The sequence below is a fragment of the Numida meleagris genome, chromosome 18, assembly GCF_002078875.1.
Source record: "Numida meleagris isolate 19003 breed g44 Domestic line chromosome 18, NumMel1.0, whole genome shotgun sequence".
Classification (NCBI taxonomy): domain Eukaryota; kingdom Metazoa; phylum Chordata; class Aves; order Galliformes; family Numididae; genus Numida; species Numida meleagris.
The window spans coordinates 7,171,918-7,199,348 of record NC_034426.1 but is presented as its reverse complement, the minus strand read 5'-3'; the positions used below and the strand labels follow the sequence as shown (position 1 = coordinate 7,199,348).

Sequence of the window (27,431 nt, the reverse complement as noted above, 5' to 3'; positions counted from 1 at the left end):
GATGCTGTGGTCAAGGCAACACTCATAAACTGTACCTCTTTTCTTTCCTTTTTTCCCCCTTTTTATTTTGGGTTCTCGTTATAAATATTAACAAATCTGACAAAAAGTACACAGAGAGATAATACTGAAATACAAAATTCCTTTAGGATGCAGGTAAGGACGAATTCTGCAGCCTTCACATGGTAGCAAAACATCGGTATCAAACATGTCACAAGGCGGGCGCGACGACCACCGCTCTGCATGCAGCTGGGATGCACGGACAGTCCGCTTAGAAAAGGCTTCGGTACAAAGTGAGGAGCAGCAGGATGTGCTCCATCCCATCACTTCTTGACGGCCACTTTGCACAAGCTCCTGCACCCCAAAATCAGCCCCTGGCAGCATGGGGCCGGAGCACCCGCGGGAGCATCCTCGTGGGCACGCTGCTGGCATTCCAGTAAAATCCATGCATATCTGTAGAATGCATTACAAATATGAAGTTATTAAAAAAGACCCTATGAACGTTTCCCCCCTTTGCCCACCCCTCCCCCCCCCATATCAAACATATGGAGTAACGCTATCGGAACTTGGAAAAGTCCACAGAGGTTTCCAGAGATCTGATTGCTTTCTGAAAGGAAGTCGCCGACACCCACGCGTACACGGCTACACGGTTCAGAAGCTGGAGGGAAGAGATTGAGACCGGACGGGACAGCAGCTCTTCCGAAGGAACTGTGGTTTAAAGGCTTCCGAAATTTCTGGCAAGGTGCAGCATTTGGCAGAGTTCTGACCTGTTGGGTTTCACACGAGAGGCAGCGGGGTGGGATGCAGCAGCCGGCCCTGCTCTGTGCCATACCTGGGGGTTTGGGCTGGAATCAGCGTGCTACAGAGCACACCAGGCTGAGCATCCCCGCGAGTGGATCTGTGCAGCTCGCCATGGGAACGCCTATGGCATGGAAGGCAGTGGGAAAAGAGGAGCAATAGGAAAATCCAGCCTATGAGCCAGAACTCCTGACAAAACAACAGGACCCAAGCTCTGCTGGGAAGCTCCAGGGAAGGGTTTGTTTGCAGGGAGAGCAGCACGAGGACAGAAGGAGCGGTCCCCGCTGCATATCTCATAGCAGCTACCAGGGAGGCCGAGCTGCATTGTCAGGACGAGCACAACGTTTCTGGAAGAAAAGCAAACAGTCTTCCCATGATACTAGAGAACACAGTCGTTCCGACGGAGGAGCTTTAAATGCATAAAAGACGGCTTAGGCCCAAACCACAAAGACTGACAAACCACCAGGAACAGGGCACGACGGCCTCAGTAAAATAGTTCCAAGTTTTAGTGATGCCTTTTGCTCATAGTAGATACACAAACGAAGACTGATGCATTCATTTTTGCCACTGAATTGCAAGGCAGCAAGAAGGTAAGTCAGTACAGCGACGAGTTGGGAGAGGAGTCAGACCTGTGTGCATGCAGGTGCGTGCTGAGTGCGTGTGTGTGTGCGTGCACGTGTGTGCAAGCACGTGGTTATGCATGTGTGTGTGTGCATGCACGTGCATGCTTGTGGGTGTGTGTAAGGTGCACAGAGGCATTCTGGAAAAGCTGCAGGGGATGGGACCCATTGAGCAGAGCACGTGGCCTCCGCCTTGCTCCCTGGGACGCGTTCCCCTCTCCAGCACAGAGCAGCACTGCGCTGCCTCCTGCCCAGTCCATGAGCCCAGGCAGCGTGGGGAGCTCAGTCACTGAGGACAGCCCCCGGCAGCTCGTTCGTTAGCGTGTGCCAGCGCTCGATTTTCTTGTCCTTGTTCTTCAGGCAGTCAAACCAGTGCTTCAGCCGCTCGCCTTTGGCATTGATTCCCAGCACAACTCCACCTTGAGAGAGACAGAGAGAAGAGGTGAGTATGCAACAGCCTGTGGGACACGTTGGGGCACACCAGGACACAGCCATGCCGGTCCTCTCCAGGGCCCCACTTGCAGGTCATGTTTGCAGTTGTGACAGCAGAGATACCGGGCTCCTGTTAGCAACACATCACCGTGGCTGCTAACAGCGACGCCTCGGTGGTACTTTGAAGCCCAGACATCCAACAGAGACAAATGAAACCTCCCTGTTCAATCTGTTTTTTTTTTTTCCCAGGAAAAATAATCTGGAAACAGGAGCGGTGGGGTGAGCTGCTGCCTGCTCAGGTCAGGGAGAGGAGGCTCAGGTGCATGAGAAGAGGAAAGCAAAGCAGAAACACAGCAGGAAGGCACGTGGGGATGGAGCACAAAGCGGGAGGACGGAGAAAGGCAGCAGGTGAAAAAGGAGTAGGCATATGAGATGGAGATTAAAAAAAGTGAGTGTGAGAAGAGCAAAAGGTAGTGGGGAAAAGGAGAGAAACCTCAGATGGAGAAAGGCAACAGGAAGAATTGAAGTGTGAAAGAGGCAGCTGGGACAGAGGGATGGCGGTGAGGCAGGGCGGGAGGTGCAAGGGGGATAAAGCAGAGAGCAGCAGAGCACAGGGGCACAAAGAGAAGGAAAAAGGAGGTGTCAGGTGAGGGGGAAGAGCTGGGACAGCTTCTCCACTGGGAGAAAAGCCAGGGGAGAAATTGGGAACGGAAAGAACAAGGAATGTTTGTTCTTCACGATAGCTGTAAGATGTCTGGTGCTCCAAGGGCCCCACTCACCTATGAAGTCATTTGATTTCCCAATGTCATAGTCCCACACGGTGACTTCTAAGGTCTTTTTGGCCAGGTCGCCGTGCTTTATCTCGTAGCAGAACTCCTGCAGGGAGACCAGGAGTGCTCAGGTTAAACCCACACGGAGCCCATGCCCACGGAGCTCACCTCCATCCCTTCCCTCAGTGACCAAGTTGATTTATTTTTTCTTTTCGCTCACAGCACTGAGAAAAGCCCAGTGGGTGAGAAGCACAGACCCACCTCGTTAAATTCGGGGTTCAGTGTCTTCTTCTTCACTGCTGTCTTATGCTTTGACTTCTTGTCCTCATCTGGTTTCAAGTAACTGCAAGGAAACCCCTCCCCACGTCAGCATGCAGCCAGGGGCCAGCGGGCAGCTAGAGCATCTTCCCCATTGCTGTGCCCCGGCTCCGTTCCCATGCTGGCACCACTTTCCATCTCTTGCTTATCATTAACAGTTAGGGCTTGTACCAGAAGCATCACGTGTCTGTCTGCTCTGCTTCCACCCTGCAGGCATGATCTACTGCCTGCGATGCACACGGCAGCATCGAAAATACCACGAAAAATGGGGAATAATTCTTTTGCTTTAGGGATTGAGCTGTTCCTGTGAGCATTCAGAAAAGAAGGGATGGATTTTCGTACAAATGTCTCCACTCCTAAACAGCAATTAAAGAAGCTGGAAGCAGTCTGCCAACAAACTCCATCACTGACCTCCCACAAGCCGGGCACATTTTATCCCCATAGTGTCATCCCAACAAGCGCCATCCTTACAAGTGCCAAATTTTGGGTCAGGGTGCAGGGGACAGGGATGAGGGGTGAGGGATGGGTGTCGGTTACAGCCCTTAACGAGATCATTTAATTTCCGCTCTGGGGAGGGGCAGGGTGGGGTGCACTGCTGGCGACCCAGCATCACTCACGTCTTGACGTAGGGGTCGGAGTAGCCGTTGGCATCCATGGCAGCCAGGTGGGCACAGCGGATGATGCCCACCAGCAGGCCCTGCTTCTGCGAGCTGTACTTGAGGGAGATGAGGATCCGGCCGCGCTCCTCCAGCGACTTGTCTTCTGTTTTGTCTATCTGGGGAGGGAATGCGCCCAGTCCAGGGCTGCTTGCCCGCTCCTTGTGCGTGCACCGAGATCAAAACCAGCCCCAGTGCTGCTTGAAACACACTTTTGGTGTCACACAGCCCCATGGGGATGTCAGTGTGACCCCCACCACTCACCGGCAGCTGCTTCTCCAGGCAGATACTGAAGTTTTTGGTCTGGTTGGGCTTCAGCTTCTTCAGTGGGATCCGCGTCTCCCCAATGAACTCGTTGTGGCGGAATTTGTCCTCATCGCAGACAGAGATCCTGGGAGGAGCACAGGGCACAGCTATCTCTGTGTCCCTGCTGCTGGGGACATCACTGGGGGTCCCCTCTGCCTCCTCTCCCACCAGACTTCCCTTCTCTTCCAGTCTCTCCTTTTCCCCCTTTTCAGATGTTCCTACAGTCTTCCCATCCTTTCACTGCCTATTTACCTCTCTTCTGTCAGACATTCCCGTTGCTGCCCATCTCTCACCTCTGCCAGCAGGACTGTGCTTTGCCTTAACAGGTTTTGGTAAATGGGAACTATTTGGGAGGGAGAAACTTAATTACAGATAAACAGTGCCCATCAATCCCACGTCAGTGGAACAAATTGCACACTGCAGTTTATCCATGGGTGGAGGATCTCTCCATGGGAGTTTTATCCATAAGAGAATGATCTCTGCATGGATGGTTTATCCATGGGTGGATGACCTCTCCATAGGAGTTTTATCCCTGGGTGGAGGATCTCTTCGTTGATGGTTTATCCATGGGTAGTTTATCCATGAGTGGTTTCACCGTGGTTGGTTTCTTCAGGGATGATTTATCCATGGATGGTTTCTCCATGGATGGTTTACATGTGGGCTGTTTATCCATGGGTAATTTATTCATGGGCAGTTTCTCCATGGGTGGGTTCTCTATGGATGGGTGATTCATCCACTGGCAGTTTGACCACCAGAGGACAAGAGGGGATCGGGCAGAGGAACAGGGGTTGGGAAAAAAGGCCAAGGGCTTTTACCATGGGGAAAGCACTCTCCAGAAAACCATCGCTGGATGCAGCGTTACTATAGATACTCATGGAGAAAAACACCCCACTGCAACAGCCGAATAGTCAAAGAGAATCTGAAATGCAGGCACACTATTTCTTATTCCCCTTCCTCCTCTCTTTCTTTCAGAGACCCAAACCAGCGGAGGCGCAGCAGTAACTCCAGACAAGAGGCAATCACCAGCGTGCGTGGGGAGGGAGTGCTGAATGCGGAGCCAGCTCTGCTCTTACACCAGGCCAATGCAGATTTTACCTTTTGACAGCGTGAGTAACACGTTCCCCTGCCCGGCTGCCTCCCCAAAGCACCTGGAGGAGCTAGGGCAGCCAGCTGCTCTGCCGGCCCCAGCCTTAAGTTCCTCTCTCTTGAACCACATTGGGCTGGCGGTGCCTTGCCCCATCAGTGCAGAAATGTGAGTCAGATTAGCGCAGCTCTGAACCCAGCCCTGCCCTTGGAAATGGGTGTAATGCAATTACACCAGCTTGAATTTTATTACAAGGAATCGTTGTGATGGAATTTGTATGCCTTGGGTTAGAAAAATAGGCTCCATGACAAACAGGAAGCACACAAAACCAGCAGCCACCCTCGCTCCCTGCGTGAGCCCTTGAACGAGAACATCACCCCCTCACACCTCTCCCTTCATTGTGCCCGGTTCCTCACGCTCTGACACTTTCCAGCGGGGGCTCCAGGAGCACCGCAGTGGGGCACTGGGAAGCCCACGAACATCCCCGCTCTATGTGCTCCCCTCCCACTCCTCCGGCCCTGACTCACTGCAGCTCTGGCCACCCCGCTGCTGACTCACGGCGTCAGCCCGCACAGGAACGGCTCCGGCCTTATTGCTGGTGCAGAAAGGGGAGGATGGGGTCAGCGAGGAACTCATCTGGGGGCCCTCATCCTTTTCTATATGCACAGAGCAGGCAGCGGATGCTGGAGACGCCGCGCCTGTCTCTAAGATCCCGTGCGGTCCCTATAGCAACTTGGATAGCTCTCAGCGGAGGAGCAGGACGTGGATGATGCCTGCATGTCAGAAGGAACACGGGAAGAGACAGTGACCCGGGACTGCCCAGCTCTCCCTGGAACAAAGTGAGGTTTCAGTGCCGGGCTCCATCCCAGCAGCTCCGCATCCAAGAGCGGAAACAGCAGCAGCAGCGCAGTGCCTGCTCACTGCTCCTGGCACGGAGCAGTTGGGGACCCCACGCCCCAGGTACTGCCATGTGCCTCTCAGACCCGATCAAATACTATTTTCTGAATAATATATGTCATGAGTCATGATGTTTGTCAAACACATGATTAAACAAAGAATTCCTGGCATTCGCGGGCACGCTGAGTATCACATGAATAATGCATCGCTCTGCCAATATATCTAGATATGAATAATCAGATCCCGTCCCCGGCCAGCTCTGGTATTTATTACGAATGTGATCTATTTGTTGCCTGTTACACGGGATTATTTTAATGTAGGCGATTGCATTCTGCCCGCATTGATTTCCCTATCGGTTTCCCACGCCCACAGCCCCGCTGCCCCTGGCTTGCCCCAGCCTGGCCCCACAGAGCAGGCGGCTCCCACTGCTCGGGCTGGGACTGGATGCGAGGACTTCACTCAATGAATGGATGAGACCTTTCAAGATCCTCCCACCTGCTGCATTTCCTGAAACCCGAAGGATGGGGGAGTTTGAGGGGGCTGCTTCATTAACAAAATGCTGCTTTGCTCATCACTCATATATCCCTGCTGCCCCGCGGGGCCACGTTTGGTGCTGGGCTCCCAGCCAGGAGCAGCCCAGCTGGGCAGGGAACACCGGGGACCCTTTTCCAGCCCTGGAGCCCCATGCTCCCTGGGCAGCCAGGAAGCAAAGACTGCAGTGCTTTGATCCATGCTGTTGTTTTTCTGTGAAAGGGATTCCGCAGCCTCAGCTCTGCCCCTCTGCAGGCCCAGCACCAATGCACCCAGAGCCCCTTGGCCCCGTCCCATCAGCGCTGCCTCCTGCACACATCTGCATCCGTGTCCACAGGAGCTGCAATGTGCACCTTCTGCCTGAGTGAACACTCCCTCCTCCAAAAAGCAGGAAATCTGAGTGAGGAATTACACTACACGCTGCACTTTCTACCTTGTGGTATGTTTGTAAGGAGCCACGTCTCATCTAAGCGTGCCTCAGGATAAAGAAAATCTCCTCTGCCAACACCTTCTGCTGGGAAGGTGGAGAAGAGGAAACAGGAGCATGGGAAACGGCTCTTGGGGAAATGAAAAGCACTTGAATTTTGGGTGCTGGCTCCTCCATGCAAGATCAAAAGTGGAGCCATGCGAGCCTGAAGCTTCCATTCAGCAAGGGAGCAGCCCATGCGTGGCAGCAGCCCTGGCTGGGATGCTTCTTCCACCCCCACTCTGTTCTTATCCAGAGCCACTTCCAGGCAAAGCAAAATTCCCACTGCTTCTCTCCATTCTCCCTGGCACACAAACCTTCCCGGGCAGCACTGTGACCATGGGAGCCTGCGAGCAAGGACACAACGGCTCTGGGCACAACGTCCCTGCGTGCACTGTGCAGGGAGCCAGCACCCCAAGGTGGGGTCAGGGCTTTGTGCTCCCCACTGCGTCTCAGCACATATCTCAGCAAACATCTCCCCCAGACCGATTTCCACGCCTGAGAGGCTGCAAACTTCAAAACCTGCAGTGGAAAAAATAAAAAAAAATCCCCACCGCTAATAATAATAAACCAGAGGCTTTCCAGCCTGGCGAGCCTGCGGCACTTTCAGCATGACTAATATTTTCCATGTGAAATAATAACCCGCGGCGCTGAATTCCTCATCTGCACGCGCACTGTGACAACAGGTGGGCTCTGCTCCCCCAGCGGGGCCGCGCTGTGGGCACGGGGGAAACCATCAGCTCTGGGGGCAGCTTCGGAGCAGCAGGACCGGGTTCCGGCCATGGGATGGAGAAGCAGAGTTGACAGACTCCACGTTGGGATGGAGCCGGGATATGACGGCCTGCCCGCACGCAGATCCCCATCTCCCAGCCTGCACGGGCACGCTCTCCTAGCACCGCGATGCCACGCGACGCCGAGCACGCAGGGACCAAACCCCACCTGCAGATGATGCGAAATACATCCGAACACACGTCCCTTATCGCAACAATTCACAGCTCCCTCCCAAAAGCTGGGACACGACGAGCCCCGTGGCTCCGAAGGGAAATGATGGGTGGTGCAGGGACTGGTGCCGGGGGTCCCCAAGGCCCTACCGCAGCGTTTTGCGGATCATGTCCTCGTCGGTGATGCCATAGTAGGTGAGTGTTTCGTTCCAGGTGGGGTTCAGCGTGTTGCGCAGCGTCTTGGTTCGCAGCTTATTTGCCTGGAAACGCGATGGAAGTGAGCGGGACCTGGGCAGCCTCTCAGGAACCCCCCCGTCCCCTCATCCCCCCGCTGGAGCCCAGCAGCAGAGCCTTGGCAGAGGCAGCGAGAGCGGGGATTGCATTTGTACAGCAGGAGCGAGAGGGGGGTGGAAAAAAAAAAAAACACCCATCTTTTCAGGTTCATTAAAAACGACCAATTTGCAGTTCTGGCTGGTTCTTTGCATTCCCGCTTCCAGCACAGCTCTCAGCCCTGGCTGACTCAAAATAAGAACTGTAAATAACTTCTTTCTAATGCGTTCTGGTAGCGGGGGGAACGCTTCCCAGCACTGCAGCTCTGCAGGAACAGCCACAAGCGTGGGACCCCCACCAAGAAGGGGTGGGGAGAGACAGAGCCTGAGCCCTCGCCCTGGAGCTGAGGGGTGATGCTGGGGCACAGCTCAGCCCCGGGCCGTGTGTCTTCTCTCCTGTTTCCCACGGAACTCGGGATGTGGTTAAAAACTCCCTCTACCGCCCTGAACGTTATGAATTAATTCGGCTGAACCGTAACGAGTAAACATACCTCCCCCCGAAAGGTCTTTCCTTTGGTGGTAAACTGAGAGCGTAATTAATATTCATCACACATACATTTAGCATTTAAATTCCGCATCCCCATCAGTTACACCGCGCTCTCACTACACATCAATATCTTTAATTACTCTTCTCTCCAGCACGCGCTGAACTTTGGGAGATGGAAGTATTTCCCTTACGAGTTATACCACGCATTATTATGATCTGAGGGGCTCAGCATGCAAAAGAAAAAAAGACAAAACCAAAGCAAAGCAGAGCCGGTTTGCTCCCAGCTCCTGATTGCTTCACTCGGGGCTGTCCCCGGTCCTTGTGACCCTATGGGGACAATAGTGAAACCCTCACTGCTCCAGAGGGGAAAGCGATGGGGAGGGAGGGAGAAGTGAGCACGTCTCACCTTGCTGGCCCCGGGAAGCAAGTGCAGCTTGACATAGGGGTCAGCCAACCCGTTGTGATCCATTGGCTTCAGGCCCTGGAGGGGAAAAGCAGTGAGCAGGGTTGAGCAGCAAACAATCCCCAAAACCATTTGCAGCTGTGCCGCTGCTCCCTGCTCTTGCTGGAGCAGCACAGCCATGGCACGGTCACTGGGCTGCGCTCGCAATGCCAGTGGGCGATGGGTTTTGTGTGTGGCCTCCAAGCAACCTTGAAAGCGATGGAAGGGCGATGCCCCAAACCTGCACGAAGCCACTTCCACGGGGAAGGGAAGCAATGCAGGAGCACAACAACCAGAGCCTCGCTTCCCAGGTGAGAATCACAGCCACAGAGATGCCCCCGGGCTGTGCGGGAGCCACACAGGGCTGTTCCCTGGCTGCAGCTGGCAGAGCCAGGCCCCTACAGGTGTGTGTGATGAGAGCATGAGAAGGGGGCTGCTTTGGGGCAGGAGATGGGGGTAAATGCTCCAGGTGTGTGGGATAGCACTTCCAGCCCCAGCTGGGCCCCATCCACACCTTGCTGAGCCCAGGGCCTCAGGGACCAGGTGCTGACCTCGGGGAGGGCTCTGCCCTGCGGCCAAACAGTGCCCAGCAAAGAGGATTTGGCTTCTCACCCAGAGCCAGCAGGATAAAAATATCAGCGGCGAATGTAGGCTGCACGGCTCTGCCTCGACAGCACCGCAGCTCGGGTCACCTCCCCGGCACTGCCATGGGGAGCGCAGGGAACGTGGAGCTCTGTGGACGCTCATGGCACATGGGGACAGCCCCGACATGGGCTCAGTGCCTGATCTGGGGCTCGGTGCTTGCTCACAGCAGAGAGCAGCGGGTGCTGCCCGCAGGCTTCGTGCCCCACCTGCCTGGATGCTGCATGGCAAATGAAATCATAAAGCGAGCAAGCGAATTCCCATGAAAATGGATGGAGAGAGAGAGGCAGCTCCGTAATTCACCCATCCATTCAGTTCAATTAAATTACCTTCTGAGGAGGCTATTAAAGGCTTTTTTAACAGATGTGCTATGGAGGATGGGGTGACGGGAGCCTGCAAAATAGGTCCCAGTGCCACGTCCAGATCCATAAGAAGTTGGCGGCGGCTGGGAATAACATGAGGACCACAGGGGTGACAGTGCCATCATCCCCACTGCATGGAGGGACATAAAACTGCTCCAAGAGAGCCAAGAGATTATTAATAGGATTTAATTGCAAGGCAGGTATCCCTGTTAGGGAAACTGAGGCACAAAGAGCCCCATCAGGGCAAGCCCTGGAAGGATGAGTCCTGAGCTCCTGCACAGCACAGCAGTTGGTGTCTGCGCAGCAGAAAAGGGGCGTTGGGCTGCAGCTGGTTGGGTTTAACCCAGGTCGGTGCCTTCAAGAGCCCACGAACCCCCACCACAGCAATAACGGGACTCAGGAGGAACACCGGCCGATGTAAAACTGCTGGGAATTAAACTTAGAGGAGCAGGAAGATCAAAAGGAAGAGAGAGGGTGGTCTGGAGGAGGGGGTTATCTAAAGGAGAAAGACAAATTTCTGGAGCAGCGCAGCCGGGCTCGGGGCGGCGCGTGTCCCGGCACTACCCTGCAGCTCGCGCGCATCCAGGCTCCGCTGCTCCTGCCCAGCGCCGCCCGCCGGGGTCCTGGCCCTTACCTTTTTGTAGTCAAGTTTTGGCAGCTTTCCCCAGGCGAGAGATGAAATGAGAGCGAGCAGATGGCGATGTAAATAAAAGAGAAAAATGGGAGAATGAGAGCAGAATGGAAATGAACAGGACTGCAACGCTTGAATGTCAGCGTGGTGGGGGGGGGAAGGGGAGGGGGTGTCCCGCCCCACGAGCGGGGCGATGCCGTGTGTAGGGTCAGCTCCTGAGTGCACAGAGGGAAACCCGGGGCATGGAAGGGGCTCCTGCTGCAGCACCCCTGGCCCTTTCTGACACTGCAGGGAGGGGTCCCTCCAGGCCCCCGGGCTGGGTGAAGGCCAGGAGCCGAGCAGTGCCCCAAGCCCCCTCCGTGCACTCGGAGGCAGAGTCAGGACCTCTGCTGGATGTTCTGCTCTGAAATGTGCAAAAAAAAACCCAAAAAAAACCCAAGAAAAACCCAAAAAACCAAAACCAACCCACACCAAACCAAAAAAACCCTAATTGCTTCAATCATGCAGACGGCAAAGGAGCTGAGGCAGAGCACTTTGTGGCAGTGATTAGCAGCATTTAAAAGAGCCATTTATAAACTGACAGCCGGTCACAGCGTCAAGTCAATAACAACATCGGGCTGGGTGCTTCGCTAAAAAACCATAAATAGCTGCAGCCAGCACGGCACGGGGATGGGGCTGGGATGGAGGGGATGCAGGCATGGGATGGAGTTGGAGGAGATATGAGCATGGGATGGAGCTGGGGCTGGAGGGGATGTGGGCATGGGATGGAGCTGGGGCAGGAGGGGATGTGAGCATGGGGAAGGGCCTCATGCTTTGAGCAGGGCTCTGATGTCCCCACAATGCCCACCGCAGCCCTGCTCCTCACTCTCTGGGTGCCCAGACATACCTTGGCCTTGTTGATGGTGCAGTGCAGGGCGTTGTTCTCCTGGTCGTAGAGCAAGCTGAAATCCAGTGTCCCCAGCGCAGCTGTGGGAGAGACATGGGGCGTTATTCACCAGCAAGAGCTGGCTTCTCACCCGGTAAGTGCAGAAGGAGTGGATGAAAGTGTTGGAGGAACGCAGAGCATCCTCCAGTGAGCTCTGGGACAAAGCGGAGGGGCTCTTGGGGGGCTGTTCCCCATTCCTGGGAAGATTTGGGCAGCGTAGCCTTGTCACCGTGGGGACACACACTCTGCACATTCCGCCGTGTCCCTCGTGTGTATTTGCACGCTGACACCCTTGAACTAATGAGCTGCCAATGGGATCCGCTCCCAGCTCTGGTTTGGCTGCAAACTGTAAATTAAGCCCAGTGAGAATGGAAATACTTTTATGGTTAAGATGAAAAAAAACTGCTTTCAAACAGAGCGATGTTCCCTTACAGCATCGGCAACCTGGCCGCAGCAGTGCATGCGTCCAAGGGGAAGGGGCAGGAGGGCAAAGCATGGACCTCAGCAGCAGGAGGTCAGTGGATCTGAGAAATTCTTTCCCTTTGCACTGAGCAAGTCACATCAATGGAAGCAATGAAAAAGCCAGAGCAACCTACCTCCCTGCATCCCCCCCAACAAAACAAACAAATAAAAAATCCCAAAGCAATTTTGCTTAATGCCAAAGCAGGGCTCGCTTCCCAGGAGGTAAATTGGACAAAACGGGTGGCAGGAAATCGGGGGCTTTCTTCCCAGCACAAAGCCTCTGCAGCGCGGCACTGCGGGGGAGGCGGGCGTGCAGGGGGTCGAAGGAGCTGTGCTGCAATTTCACAGCGATCTTCCAGCCTGGCCGCGCGCGAGCTACAGGTTTGCTTGCTAGCAAACAGAAATCACCGCTCCCGAGCAAATATTTTTCCTTCAAAGGAAAGCAAATATTCAGAGGGGGTTCTGTCAGAGTAGCGCGCGTCCTTTGCTCTGGAGTAATTTCATGGCACGTTAGCTGCCAGTTCAGGTAAGTCAGAAATCAGTGGGGTTCACCCGCAGGGCTCAGGAAGATGGCAGTGATGCAGGGTGAGGCCAAACACAACAAATCCTGAGTCCCCCCTGGGTTCGGCCCAAGGGATTCTTCCAGCCAAACCATCAAACCGTCACCACCCAAATCATCCAAACCATCCAAACTATGGCCACCCAAAACATCACCACCCAAACCATCCAACCACTCGAACCATCCAACCACCCAAACCATCACCATCCCAGCCTATCCAGGCTATCCAAACCACTCAAAACATCACCACCCAAACCACGGGCTTATGCCAAAGTCAAACTTTACAAATCTGGCCTTCTGCTTATGGAAGATGAACCCTGCACTCTCAAAGCCCCTCCATCCCCATCTGCCCTTCAGCCAGCCCCAGCACGCACTGTTGCTGATCACAGAAAGGCTGGCTGGATTTGGCAATTGATAAAACAAATGAAAGGCTTAGCGTGGAAGCAGGGTTTGGCTGGGAAATCCCAATGGAGCTCCTGTCCCCTCGGTGCAGCAACCTGCCCCATGTTTGCAGCCATGCAGCGCTGCAGCAGATGCAGGCTTGTGGCTTCGCACCGCAGGATGGGCACTGGTGCTCCGGGAGCAAGTGAGCTTTGATTCCCAAGAAACCGAGCTGTCCGCTGTTATTGCTTTCACTGCTGTTATTGTGGTTATTGCTTTCCCCCTCCCAGCCATCCTCGCAGCTGAGACGGAAGTGGATTGTGCTTTTAATTAGGGGAGCAAGCGCCTAAAAAAGAAAAGGGCAGCAATTAGACAAGAAGCACTGTTACCAGACATATTTAACTCTGCTGGGCTATTCTGAATGCTGCCCTCTAATCACGCAGACCGCAAATAAAAAAAAATGTAAATAAATGCCTTTGTCAGGCATTACAAAGGCAGCTTAGCGCTCTCCAGACAGCAGGCAGGAGGTGTCATTATTATTACGATTATTCTGCTCCAGTGATAAAATAACCATTAGGAGCTGTGAACTCATTAGCAGGTTCTGACCCTCCTTCCCCGCCATGAAGTGGGAGAGACGGATGGGAAGGAGCCACCAGCGGCGTTAGGAAGAGAACCACATCTAACCTGCACGGAACGTGGCATCCTCCACCACGGAGCTTTGGGCACGGGCGGCCCCGGAGCTGCACAGAAACTTGGGCACGGCTCACAGAGGAAGGCAGCGATGGCATTTTCCCTTCCAAAATTGGGGAACCTTCTGTATCGCCGCCGCCATTAGAAAGCCCGGCAAAGCGGCGCGCTGGGAAAAAGTGCAAAAAACCCGCCACAGGACTAATTAAAAGAAGTCCAAAGGCCTTGAGTCCCTCTGCTTATCAGCGCTGGTGCTCCCAAGATAATCTGCTCGTGGATTTTGTGCCAGGGAGATCAGAGCGGAGCGGTAAAGAGACGGCAGGGGATTGTCTGGATTAGGGCTCCCTTACAGAAAGCGCAGGTTGGGTAACCTTCAAACCGGGCTTTTTTAACGCGCTATTAAAGATCGCTCCCCGTTCTTCCATCGCTTTCATTTCCTTCCGCGACGGAGATCACTTGAAAGGTCCTGAAAGGCAGCGAGCGCTTCTGTGAGCTCACAGCCCCATGCAAAATGTCAGCAAATGACTCTGCAGGAGGAACAGAAATGATTTTTGCCATTTCCGAGCCGGGCAACCGAGGATCGCTGCGGTCGGTGAGTCCATGGGGAGCACTGCTCCGAGAGCCCCCGGGATCACCCCTGGCCAACAACCACTGATCCCTGACTCTATGGGATGGGTTTTTTACTCCAAATCGATGGCAGTCGGTGTTTCTTCATCCCTGGCACACTGCAGCACAGGGAGCTGCTCCTTCCTGGAGCTGTTTGATGGATGCTCATCAGTTCCTCTGTCTTCTCCAGGAGGAGTGTTCAGAGGAACACTTATCTGCTCAGAACAGTTCAGAGATGCAATTATGTTTTACAGCACTAAATGGTCCCTGATGTCAGCAGCAATTAGACTTTCAGCAATTTCAATTTGGAGATGGCCTCCAAATCTCTCCCTCTTTCTCCCTTTAATGAAATACGGTATTGCAATTAATAACAACCCCCCCTCCCAAAATAAATCACTCTCAGTGTTAAATACAGAGATGAAAGATGCGGGAAGCCCCCGGCGCCGGCACTGGCCTTCCCCTGGAGGATGGACGCTGACCAGAGCCCTGTTTGTCCCCATGCTGAGGATGATGCTCGGTGCCGGCACTGGCAGCACACATGTGCCGTCAGCATCAGCAGAACCACGGTGCGAGCTGGGCTGAGCCAGGCAGGGGTGGGTTCAGTTTGCTGAGCAAGAACCACACTTCTTTTGCCCTTCTCCGGATCGAAAAGATTATAAATATGCAAAGGAGTTGTGATCAGAAGTAAATATCCGCATCCCTACAATGCGCATCTCCCTTCCACGCATCCCCCGCTTCCCCCGTCTGCTGGGTGCCCCACGACACCGTCATTATCCTGCCTGTCCTTAAGCAGCCAGTAATTAATATCCACGTTACGACTTTGCCTCCCTAATTATAACTTCATGCTAAAGAGCCTTCCTAAATAACCCAGTTCCCTTATCCCAGCCCAGCGTCATGAGATGCGAGCTGCAGACCGAGTCCCCTCGCTTCCATGGGGTGGGAGTCATTGCTGGTGGCTGGTGGATGGGAGAAGGGATGGGGAGGGACAGCGGCCGTGGTTTGGAGCTGCAGAGATAACACCAGGCAGGAGCATGAGTCGGGAAACCCAGATAAATGCTGCATCTCCCCAACCAGAGGCAGCTCGGATCCTCCCAGCACTGTGGCTTCTGTGCTCGGGGAGGGACACCTGCAGGGAGATGGGACAAACAGGAAGGAGCCATCCTCCTCCCTCTGGCCCTGCCGTGGCAAAATCCCACACCTCTGTGGGGCTGCGCTGGGAGGGAGCATCTCTACGGAGTGATGCAGGGAGCATCCCTCGTAATGATGCAGGGAGCATCCCTCTGGAGTGATGCATGGATTAGCCCTTGGGATGATGTCTGGAGCATCCCTAGAGAATGATACTTGGCGCATCCCGGCCTGGCTGCACCAAAGCAGAGGCCAAGGTGGAGATGTGAGCACTCAAGACACCCACAGAAGTGTCACCTGAGCACTGCAGCGGGTGGCCCATGGGTGCTGTCCCAGCCCTAGCACTGCCATCCCCACAGCCCTGCCAGGGATGGGGGCCATACCACTGCCACCAGCCTGCCATCCACACTGGGACGGGCTCCCAGGGAATGCGCAGTGCAGGTGACTAATGCAGCCCTGAATCACCCACTGAGGATGTGGGGGACTGCAAGGCACTCCCCAGCCCAGCTGAGCCTCAGATCAGGCTTCACAAATCCCCACCCAGCTCCCTGGTGGTAAATCAGGGCCAGCAAGCCCCCGGCTGGCTTTGTGGATGGCTGCTGATGCCAGAGGAGGGATAGGCTCACCTCATGCATCTGTATCCCAACAGCAGCTGGGGCCACCCTGCACCGTGCCCCTGCTGAGAGCCCCGCCGTGCCAGGGGAGGACCCAGCACCTCTGGCCAAGGAGCCCGGCAGCGCGGCTGACACCTGTTACACCGCAGGGAGCGCTGCTCCCAGCGCCGGAACCCAGCACCCAGCCCATGGCACGGACAGCGGCACCCATGGGTGTTGGTGGAAGCGACGTGGCCCTGAGTGCACCAGCTCCTGTGCACACCTCTGCCCTACAGCCCGGCTGCTCCCATTCCTATTGCCAGCACGAGCCAAGGCGATCTGATAATTAGAGCAGCAAATAACCCAAATCCGGTTAAAGTCGCTGCTAACTGCCTGGCTGGGACAAACGTGGCTTAGTGGGGAATAGCTCCCTGGGCAGACAGCTGCTCTCCTCCTCTTCTTCCTCCTCGTAGGGCGACACGACCCCAGCACCGGGCTGGGAAGGAGGCAGCGCCCGCGTGGGGCTCACACCCGCAGCCCGGCATCCCCCGGCCACAGGCAGCGCAGGGCACAGCAGCTCACCGCCTGGGGCAGTGCTCAGGACCCAACTGGCAGCCACCCAGCGCCGGGAGCGATGCCCAGGTGGGGCTGGAACATTTGGCACAGGAAAAGCCAGCGCCTGCCTGGCACGAGGCTGTAAACAGCTCCGCTCGGTGGGAGCTCAGCCTGCCCCTTCCCTGCAGACGGGCTCGCTGCACCGCTCAGCAGCGCTGCCTGCTTCCCCCGTCACCTCCGGGCTGCAAACTTTGTGCCCAGCCCCGGGCAGGATCTGGCTCCTAAGGGCTGGGCTGAGCGGAGACCTTGGTTTGTATCCGAGCTGGAGGGCAGTGATGCTACCCCAGCCGCCACGGCTGGCAGAGCCAGACAGCAGCTGCTCTGCAGCCTGCAAGCTGCACCGAGCCGGGTGGGAAGGACGTTTTGGGTGGGGAGGGGTTAAGCCGAGCTGCAAACACCTGCATCTGCTGGAGCAGGGCTTGGAAGCCCCCAGCCCCTCTGGTGCAGCGAGTGAGGAATGGTGAGCGGAGTTTGCAGAGGATGAGGGCAGCGATTCCCACTGGGTGCCATTCCAAGCCGAGTGATGCCCATCACTGGCTGAGCACCCCCCAGGGATGAAGCAAAGGGTCCGAGCCCAGCCAGCAGCCATCAGAGCAAGCAAGGAGCTGAGAGGGGCCGAGGAGGGAAGCAGCTGCATTGGCAAATGCAGCAACTGGTGGCTCTTGGGAGACTTCCCCAGTTTGGGTCCAGCGCCCAGCCCGGCCGCAGCAGGGATGCTCCCAGGGCCACCCCCCACCCCGGGGCAGCACGCGGTGACAACAGAGGGTTTGTCACCGCCGCAGTGCCATGCCACGACGGGCAACCAGCACCCCGGCAGGGCGGCGAGATGGGGACGGACCCGCAGACCCGCACCCCGCAAACTCCCCGCGCCAACTTGGAGACTCACTGCAGTCGTCGGACTCGTAGCCCTCGGGGTCCACCGCCTCCTCGGCTGGGGGGCACTTGGCTGGCGGCGGGGCGGGCGTCGTGCCATATGCCCCGAAGAGCTGGTCCACGTCCTCGTCATCCTCGCGGGGCGTCTCGCTGGGGCCGACCGAGGGCTGGCTGACGGCGGGGCGCAAGGCGCCGCTGCGGCCGACGGCAGCGGGGAGCCCGCGAGGGAAGCGGGGGAAGTAGTCGGAGATCTGCTTGATGGGTTTGATGGGGCCGGGGCAGACGTCGATAGCCATGTGCTCCTGGATACTTATGGTCGTTTTCTCTCCTTTTCGGAGTGTCATGCATGCGGCTGTCCCGGCGTCCCCGGAGAAGCGAGGAGGCCACGGCGGTGGTGGCGGTGGGCACGGGCTCCGCCGGGCTCCCTACGTGGTTCTCGTGCCCTCAGCCTCGGCCGCCGCACGCATGCTGCTGCCTCTCTCCCTGGCGCTGGCACAGCCCCGATCCTGCCAGCGCTGCCTGCGAAGGAGTGAGCGAGACGGAGCGACGGCTGGGAGGCAGGGGGTGGGCTCTGGGTGATGTCACCAGCTAGCAACAAAGCGGCACCGGCAGCGGAGGAATGAGGGCTGTGGCCGGACCCGGACGCTAGCGTGGGCATCTGGTCACGGCCCCTTCCCCAGCACGGCCCCGGGGGGCCGAGACCCCTCGCCGACTCCCCTGGCTCCCGGCTGCAGCGCGCTCCGTTCCCCGAGCCCCTCGGAGCGGGAAGGTCACGGCGCGTCGCGAGGAGCCACGTCCCCGCTGTGCTGCGTCCCCAGAGCTGCGGGTTGGGGACGGAGCTGACCCGGCCTCAGGGGACCGCGTTGTCCCTGTGCCCCCTGGCCGTGCCCAGGAGGTGCTGAGCCACGTGCTGAGCGCTCAGCCCTATTTGTGCCCCCTGCAGCAACGCCTGCACCAGGGGCTGGAGCAACACGTGGCGCTCACTTGCTCGGACGCTCCCGGCACAGGGCAAGGCAGCGGGAGAAGCATCGTGGTGCCGTGTCCCCATGCTCCCTGGGCAGGGACATGGACAGGGAAAGGGACAGGGGCAGAGGCAGGGGCAGGACAGGCTGCCCAGTGAGGCTGCAGCAGGGGAACGCTGCTTTGTGCTGGTGGAGCTGCCTCCACCTGGTGCTTCCACCTCAACTCCTGTGCTCCATCAATACATCTGCGCTTCCACGCGATGCCAGGAGTGGATTTTTGAGCAAGGAGCGCTGGAAGACAAGAGCTACGAGAGCGTGGTGCAAAAAGCTCTCCCTGTGTGTGACAGGGCAGCTCCAGCACTGCGGTTCTCTGCTGGCTCCGGTGTGGTGTGGGGACACGCCAAGTGTCACAGCCACGTCACGCTGACCGTGGGCAGCACGGCCCGGTGACCTCATGACGCGCAGAACCCATGCCAACGCACACGGAACTGCAGGCTCCTGCAGCCTGGCATGCAGATGTCTCCTAAAAATAAAGCTTCGTTCTTTGGAGAACTTCCCCCAAAACCCAGCGAAGTGACGCACCACCTCTTTGTCTAATGAAAAATTCCATTTCTCATTCAGGTTTCGCCAAATGTTAATGGACTTCCCTGACTCATAATGCTCTGACACTCGGCAAACTCCCCTAATTTGTTCCTCTCCTGGAAGCAAACATTTCTCCTGAAGCATCCGAACGTGTCATCGCCCTGTGCCCTGATGCTGTGCCCAGCCCGGGCTGGGACCACGCAGCGCCCAGCGCAGGATGCTTAGTGCTTTAATTCGGGTGGAAGTGCCCCCGCTCGCTGCCAGGTTGGGGGGGGGGAAGCAGGGGGAGGCCCCGGGCTGCCCGGCTTGGAGGGGCTCCTGCCCTCAGGCTCCATCTTTGGGCGCAGCCTCCAGGATGCGGCGCAGGCAGCACGAAGCAAAAATTGGGCCCGACGCCCAGAAAACAGCGGCAAATCCCCTCTGAAGAAAGGGCAAATAAATAAATAAATAAAATCGAGTTAGGTACGAGCGCCTAACGTCGTTATTGCCATTACCCGAGCGTCATTATGTCAAATGTTTTCTCCGGTAGCTCACGAGCCAAATAGGGAAGGATTGCTTTGGCGGGTCGGGAAATAGAGGCTGTGGGGTTGGGGTGAGGCCCTGAGCTCTGCCCCGTCCCGCAGCACCGCTGCTCAGCCCCAGCAGCGCCGATGGGAGATGCTCAGCTCCGCAGGGAGCAGCCCTACAGGCGAGATGCACGCGGGGATCAGCCGGGGAAAAGCGAAGGCAGCGCTCGGGGCGGGCAGAGCTCCCCGCTGCTGGGACAGGCCCGGCCCCATGGGCAGCCCCGTCCCCAGGCAGAAAGATGGAAAGAAACAAAAACAGGGCTAATAGCCCAGATGGGAATTTCCAGTCTCCGGCAGGTCCCGAGCCTCCTGAAAGCAGCTGGAGATTTTCCTCGGCTTTTAATGAGTCCCCACCTCACAAGCCAAAGCAGATTGTCTTTGCTAAGCCGCCCCTTCCCACCTGCTCCCCCCGCTGGGGCCGTGCAGCACCGCGGGCTCTCACGTGCGGGTTCGCGTGACGGCCGGCAGGTAACGGGACAGAAATAGCAGCGGGCAGGGACACAACCACAGGGCTCGGGGATACGAAGCGCGCTGCCAGGTAAAGCCTTTAATTCCCACCGTCTGTCTAATGCCCTGGAATGATAATACCCTCGCTGTGATCCCTCACCCCACAGGGTGACAGTGATGCGGTGGCCTTCATCTCCCCAAGCAGGGCCAAAGCAGGAGCTGCCCCAGCTCCAGCCCTGGTGCAGGGAAGGATCCTGTCCTGGGATGGCTTCGCCTTAATTTCAGTGTTGTTCTGAGCAAGGGGCAGAAGCAGGGGTGTATGCTCATCCCAGCCTCTCCCTGCACCAAGCGGCTCTGCAGTGCAGCACAAATGGGAGGAGGTAGCACGTCGATTAAGCATGCACCCGAAAATACAGCCTGTCCTCAGCACACACTTCAGCCAAAGCTGTATCAAGCACTAAGCATCCAATTCTGCTGTCAAACTCCAGGTTTAAGTCGGCAAAATTGAGAGCTGATTCCCGCTTAATCCATTCCTTTCCAAATGGAAAGTGCGGCGACACGGCGGCACATCTCCATCGCTTATCAGAGACTCAATAACCGACCCCGTGGTTATTTCATACTCCATCAGCTCAAAACCAAACCTCTACTGTGAAGCTGGGCAGCCCCATCCTGCACAGCTCAGGCTTCCATTCTGCTCTTTCTCCTCCAGCTTTAGGTCTGACTGAAGGCACAGCGGGTGTTACGAGTTGCCTGCTCGAGGTGGGAGGAGCAAGGGACACCTGGCCCCCAGCCCCTCCGTGCCCATGGGCTGCTCAGGACCTGCCTTGTCCTCAGCCTGCCCTACTGATAGATGCAAAACATGTTTGGTTTTCTTCAAACTATTGCAGAAGGGGGTTAATTGACTGGCGACGCGTGTCCCACAGCAGCAGCAGCAGTGAGAGGCCCTGCCCTCGGCTCCAGGGAAGCGTGCATCACGTCCCGCAGCCCCCACCTGCTTCAACACCCCCTGCATGTGCTGAACAAAGCAATGATAGTAATGATAACTGGGAAACGGGGCTGAATCGTGCTAAGAGGCTCCGTCCTGGCTGTGTTGCATCTTCTGAAGGGGGAGGTGGGTGCTCCCTGGCTGCATCCAGAGCCATTTGGGACAGGCCCAGAACAGCCCGACTTTGGGCAGGGCGTGATGCTGAACGCGCAGCATATGTTGCCATTTCCATGCGAATCCCAAAATAGCCGGCGTTTCGTTTTGTGATTCTCAAAGCACCGGGTTTTGGGGATGTGCGGTGGCAGCGCCCGGCTTGCTCTGTGGAATGGGGACACAGCAGCATGCCAGGGTCTGGGGTCGGGCACGGAGCTGTGCCAGCACTTTGCCACCCGGAGGCACAGCCACCACCTGCTGCACCGCGCTGCAGGCTGAGCCCAGCGCCGATCCCTCGCTGCCAAGGGGAGGGAGAGCTCTGTGCTGCATCAACTCCTATTAGGCTAATGTTATCTGCTCCCGGTGCCTTTCCGAGCAGGAGTCAGCATCCTTTGAGGTTACCCAGCCGGCTCGCCTCTGTGCTGGTCCCCGTTTGCCTTTCCCAGTAGGACCAGGTGATGGGGAGCAGAGCCGGCATCCATCCTGCAGCGGAGCCTCACCCAGGGCTGCAATTCGGGCTCCGTTCATGTCCAGGAGCAGAGTTAACATCAGCATTTAGGGCCTGGCCCTGTTGCCATGGAAATTGATAGACTTTCTGCTGGCATTTCGGTGGGAGGAGGCATTTCGGGTGTCGCGCATTTTGGGCAGGGAGCTGGATGCCAGCAGAGGGAAAGGCCACCCATCACCGGCAGCGTCCTGAGCTCCAGGGATTCATGAGACAACGTCTCAGTTTGGCAGAATTAAAGAGCAATTGGGCTGCATTACGGAGCATTATAGCGGCTCCTCTCTCACGTACACACCAGGCTGACATCCTGCCAGAAACGATCCAACCCGAGCCCCTGGTCGGTGCTGAAGGTGCCATCACAGCCCCAGAGCTCCATGCTGGCTTGTGCTGCACTGCCCCACACTGCAGGGCTCCCTCCCAGTCCAGCTCCGTGCCTGCGGGTTCCTGTGGGTGGGAAGATGGAGGGAGAAGTGGGCAGGTTTCAACCAGATGCTCTAATGAACCCAGCTGGGAGCCACCTCCCAGGTCATTCAGCAGACAGAGGAGTCACTAGATGGCCCTGCTAGTCCTGCTCATCCGATCACAGCATGGATGCTCCAAAATGCTCACGTTCCTGCTCTGTGGGCTTCTCCCCAGCCAGCTCCCTGCTCCCAGCCTCCTTTGAGGAGGAAGGGGCTCCCCAGGACCATGTTCCTTGGGACCAGATCCTTCCCGGTGTCCCCAGGACACCACCACTCTCGTCAGACATCATGGGTCTCTGCTTGGCGTAATCGTGCTGACAGTGATGGGCGTAAGAGCCAGGGAACCATATAATGAACATCGTGTTGCTGGCTAATCATGACATTAGCATTATTGGATTAGAACATTTGCATAATTTAGGCATGAGTTGCTACCTGCACCAGGACATATGTTGACATGAATTTACATCCATTTGCATCCCAATGAAGCTCTTCTGTCCACATCCTGGGACCAGCCCCTGATGCCCAGCACAGTCCCAAAGCGCCCAGGGTGACACCCAGCTGGGGACAGGGCCAGGACGCATCCAGTGGGCCACAGAAGCAAAACACAATCCTTCAACACCGCATTGCAATGATATGGGGCAACATCAGGTTTATGTTGCTGTAAGAAATCAGCCATTCCTGCACCACCCTGCTCAGCAGAGCTCACTCCACCATTAGAGCACAACACTGCAGAGCAGAGCAGAGCTGGGCAGCAGGCAGCTGCGTGCCAGAGTGTCCCTGAGTGCTTTCTAATGCACCTGTAGCAGAAATGCTAAGTCAGGGCCTGAAGCAGTGATGGAGCACCTGGTGGGAAGGCAGGGCCAGCCCAGGGGCGCTCAGGTGCAAGCAATGAACCTGAGTGACTGGAAGGGGTGGAGTCAGGATCCACCCGTTCCCAGACCTCATTTAAGGGTTGGCAGAGGAGGTGAGGGGATCTTGCTGGTGATCCCTGCTGACTGGAGGTCTTCCAAAGGTAAGCAGCTTTTCTTCTTTTGTTTCTGTGTTTATGGCTGCTGTACTGGGGCTTGCTCTCATTTGCTGCAGCCTGTTATTGCTGCACTTTCCATCACGTTATAGCATTACAGCACCCCAGCCCCAAAGCTGCCACTGAGCTCCTTCTGAGTTCTTCCCAACACTGGCAAAAGCAGGCAAAAGGCCCAGCTTGCTGTGTCCAAGCCATTTCCATATGCACCAGAAGCAATCTCTAGCCTGGACACCACTGCACGCTGTGCAAATACCAGGGACTTATCTGGAAGCCTGGGAGATGCACACAGCTTCACATGGAGGGCTGCTGGGATTAAATGTGTGAGCAGAGCCTGTGGTGCTCTGCTGCTGCAGGGGGTGACGCTGCCATGAAGACAGGAGCACCATTCTAACACCGTCACTCGATGGTTCTGTTCACCCGAACTGTATAATCTGCTTGGCTTCTCTTTTCTTCTTGATTAGAAGAAGTTGGAAAGCAAAGAGAAGGCATGAAAATACTGTTCCTTTAGGGGGAAAGCAACACCATGCTTTGAGCATCTCCCTGACCTGTTGGGCTGCACAGCGCCCCAGCAGCAAGGCAGCGCAGCCCTGGTGCCGCAGCACAGAGCAGAGGGATTTGACCTCTCAGCTACAGCAGCTCCCACCCACCTGCTCTGAGCCTCCCCCTGCATCTTCAAAGCCTGCCAGTTAGCATCCCTCTGCTTTAATGACCCAAGCTATTAAAGTGGGGGATGTTTCAAGACTTTAAACATGTCAAGAACGCTGGCTGGAGGGCAGCTGGGAGCCCCACGTGGCTTTGGTGGACTTGCAGCCCACGCTTTTTCTGGCATGCATGGTACTTCACATCCAAGCAGTCTCAGTACCTGGAAACTTCTGGACTTGCGTATGAGAAATAGAGGCAAACCTATCTGAGAGGTCAGATGGAGCTGATCTCAGTGGAAAGAAAACCAGGATTTCTGGCTCAAAAGGAAGAGCACGTTTGCATGGCTGCCACCGGGCGCTGCTGCCCAAAGACTCAGTGCCACAGGCAGCGAAAGTGGGAGTGCAGCACCAGGAGGAGGGGATGTGCTCATGCATCGTTGCTGGGACGTGGGGCACAGCACCTATGTGAGTGATGGCTGTGTAGATGGGATGCTGACCGCCAGAGTGTTTGATCAGCCCAGGGCTGTCAGTGCGGCTCCCAGCTGGAGGCACCAGATAACAGCAGCAAATTAACCCCTTTCCCCTCCCTCCCCTCTGCAGTGGACATCTCAGAAAAGAAAAAGCAGGGAAGGAAGCAAGCCCAGTAAATCAGGCCTGCTGCTTCGAGACCTGCTCCTCCTCCTGCAGCGCTGGGGATGCTGCAAGGGCCCTGGGGCAGAGCCTGGAGGACATGGGACCAGGGGTGCAGATGCTGGTACCCGGGGAGGACAGAGCCCAGCCCGGCTCTTCCCAAAGCCCTGCATAGAGCGGATGCAAGACAGCACAGTGAGAGCAGAACTGGCCCCAAATACACCAATATGGGGTGTGGCCCGCACTGCAAAAATCAGAGTCCTGTATGCTTCCAGCTCCCCAGAGGCACTGAGATGGGCTACATCTGATCTCTGCCTTCCCTTTCCAGCCCTCTCACCCTCCTCTCCCTGCCTTTGAGAAACAGATGCACCCATTCATAACCATGCAAAAGAAAGCGCGCATTTGCCTTTCCGACTGCAGTGCAGCTGGTGAGGCACAGGAGGGAAAATGATGTTCTGTATGAATACACAAATTATCCGTGCTGATCTTATTACACTCGAATGGCAAACGAGCAGGAAAAGAAAACATGAAAAGAGAGAGGCATTGTTTGGGCGGCGCCGATGTAGCATCATTATCGCTTGTCCTCTCGGAGCACTCCATCATCCTAATCTCACCGCCTCCCGCAGCGATGGGTCAGCGTGGAGCAGCAGGAGGTGGTGCTGGGAGCCCCAGCAGGTCGAGGGCAGGCATCCCATAACTCAAGGCATTATCAGCTTTAAAAAAAAAAAAAAAACCTGTTCCAGCGGTGCTAATTAGCATCAGTGTGCTGCAATACACAGGAGTGAGATAAGAACCTGAATCCTCAGTAAGGTGTTTTTGTTTGTCCCATGGGTAACAACCCAAAGCCACAGCACAGTGGTACGAGGGGTTAGAAAACAGCTGTGCTCAGCACCATGCTGACTGCAGTGGGGTCCTGGGTGTTTCAAAAGAGCTTTGCAGTCCCTTATGTCCTGCACACTCAGGTCTGCAGAGGGCTGGGGCAGCTCCTTCCTGCACAGAGGCATCTGATGAGCCCAGGTGCCAGCAGCTCACTGCTTGCATTGCGAACAGCAGTTCCAGGGAGTGCAGAAAAAACAGTCACAAGGTGGGAATCCGAACAGGTTGTAAGTCATCTGCTACCAAAACAGAGAAAAACTGGTGAGTTTCCTACTTAGCACTTACTACATCAAGGTGGCTAGGTGATGCTGATTAAACAGGTACTGCCCAGATGCAGCTGGGAAGATTTACAGCCCTCCTTTGCATTTCTCAGTTTATTTTTCCATCCTCTGAGGCAGCATGAGAATGGCTGCGGTGCAAATCCAAACGCAAACACCCAGTCCAGAGGTGGCAGCAGCTCCCACTGAGCACGTTGCTCCAGGAGGATGGAGCAGAGGTCTGTAACTGCATGCAAAGAGAAGTGAGAATCCCCCAGAGCTGCAGCCAGCCCCTGTGGGAAGGCCCTCTGACAGCACCCAGGTGGATCTGAGCAGCAGCAAATCTTCAGCCCAGGAAGAACTGTGGGAAGGGGTGGAGGTGCTGCCTGTCTGCTGCATGCCATCAGCTGAAGGGTGCAGGGGAGCAGCTGGCAGGAATAGGGCTCAGAGTGCAGCCACCAAACTGATAGAGGCCATGACAAAAATACTTTGCAACTGCAGTCCACCTCTCCTGGCAGAATATAAACCCATCATGTACAGCCACTCCCTGCAGAGAGGGGAAAGCAAGAGCAGTGATCCCTCCAAGATTTTACGCACTGCTCCCAGTGCCAGGCAGGGATCGGGGGGAAGGAAAAGAAATGTGATGTGGATTCCTTCAAGCAAAAGCACAGAACCTTGGCACCACACGGCTGCGTGGCTCTGTTGGTTCCCTGCTATGAAGGCAGCAAGAGGCAATATTTCTGCAGTGTGAAGGTGCGGAGCAGGGGTAGGGGTGCGGGGCTGCCTGGGTGCTGGCAGGCAGCACACGTTGCGCTCCCACCTCCAGGCTGCTGTGGGTGTACGCTGCAATATCATCATCTTCTGCCTCTCAAGCATCGCAGGCATCTCAGCGCTACCTGAACGTACTGCAAATCAGCCAGTGGTCAGGAATGAATGCGAATCAACGGCTCTAGAGAGAATCCTCCTGCGAGATACTCACCCATCGCCTGGCATCTTGCACCTGCTGACAGGCTCGTTATCTGATTGCAGCATCAGCCCTTCCAAACAGCTTCCCTGACCTCTTCTCTCATCACACCCACAAAAAACACGATCTGGACACCAGTGGGTATTTATGTGCCCTGGTATGCTGAACCACTCCATGCAGTGCAGCATAGAGAGGGTTCCCTTTCCCCTCAGTCTGTAGCTGCACAAAGCAAACCCAGACTTGGCAGTTCATGGCCAGTGCTTTCAGCTCTGAGATCCCACAGCTGGCTTCCTCACTTGCTGGTTGTTGTCATGGCAAGCGGAGCACAGGTGGAACAGCACAAGAGGTGGTGGGTCCTGGGCCTGCTCCATCCTTGGACTAACGGCAGCTCCACAGCAAAGCAATCCCAACAGCAACCATCGAGGAGCTTTTAGAGTGGGAAAAGCCAAACAGATGGAAAAGCCATGTGAAACCTTGAAGCTGAACGCAGGGTGGAAGGGAAGATGGAGCAGCTGGGGCTGCGCATGCTCAGCGAGCAATGCAGAGACACTACCCCGAGCTGACTGTCAAACCAGAGTGAGTGACAGCGCTTGACAGGATGACATCCAGTGCTGGTTTATGCTCAGTGATGACATGGGAAACCTTTCTCTCAGAGGGGCTGAGGAGCAGACCTGCAGCCTGTGCCAAGGCACCAAAGAGGGGCAATACGACAAAGGACAACTTTCAATGCAGAATTCAATTACACTCCTGCTGTGTGAAGCACCGTTCCATGGCTGGGCTGTTTTCTTTCCCCGCTGGAGCCAGCCAAAGGATTTGGAGAGCATCTGCAACCTGGGAATGGAA

At 56.2% G+C, this 27,431-nt stretch overlaps 2 protein-coding genes across 8 annotated transcripts in view; one reads left to right on the top strand and one right to left on the bottom strand.

Annotated features, from left to right (window-relative positions):
- The window catches only part of TEX14 (testis expressed 14, intercellular bridge forming factor), a 35,071-nt gene extending 33,213 nt beyond the window's left edge, over positions 1-1,858 (top strand). For 6 of the 7 annotated variants that reach the window (XM_021416135.1, XM_021416139.1, XM_021416137.1 and 3 more), the window contains one exon: positions 147-532. The gene's annotated coding sequence lies outside the window, so the exon portion shown is untranslated. Of the gene's footprint in view, positions 1-146; positions 1,386-1,775 lie in introns of those variants that run through there. The other variant, XM_021416132.1, reaches the window with a different exon arrangement.
- On the bottom strand, positions 1,379-18,091 carry DOC2B (double C2 domain beta). Its single transcript, XM_021416174.1, has 9 exons — positions 17,549-18,091; positions 11,596-11,675; positions 9,039-9,113; positions 7,967-8,076; positions 3,856-3,982; positions 3,553-3,710; positions 2,879-2,960; positions 2,627-2,723; positions 1,379-1,834 (listed from the first exon to the last, which is right to left on the bottom strand). Exons 1-9 carry the CDS (start codon positions 17,877-17,879, stop codon positions 1,698-1,700), a joined length of 1,197 nt encoding a protein of 398 aa, XP_021271849.1. The 5' UTR covers positions 17,880-18,091; the 3' UTR covers positions 1,379-1,697.

What these genes read in the sequence shown, in the direction of transcription:
- DOC2B (XM_021416174.1), bottom strand. Translation starts at nt 17,879, where the DNA reads ATGACACTCCGAAAAGGAGAGAAAACGACCATAAGTATCCAGGAGCAC. An exon ending in CTACGAGTCCGACGACTGCA is followed by an intron (nt 11,676 to 17,548) that starts GTGAGTCTCCAA and finishes TCTCTCCCACAG; the next exon opens with CTGCGCTGGGGACACTGGAT. An exon ending in TGAACCCCGAATTTAACGAG is followed by an intron (nt 2,724 to 2,878) that starts GTGGGTCTGTGC and finishes GTCTCCCTGCAG; the next exon opens with GAGTTCTGCTACGAGATAAA.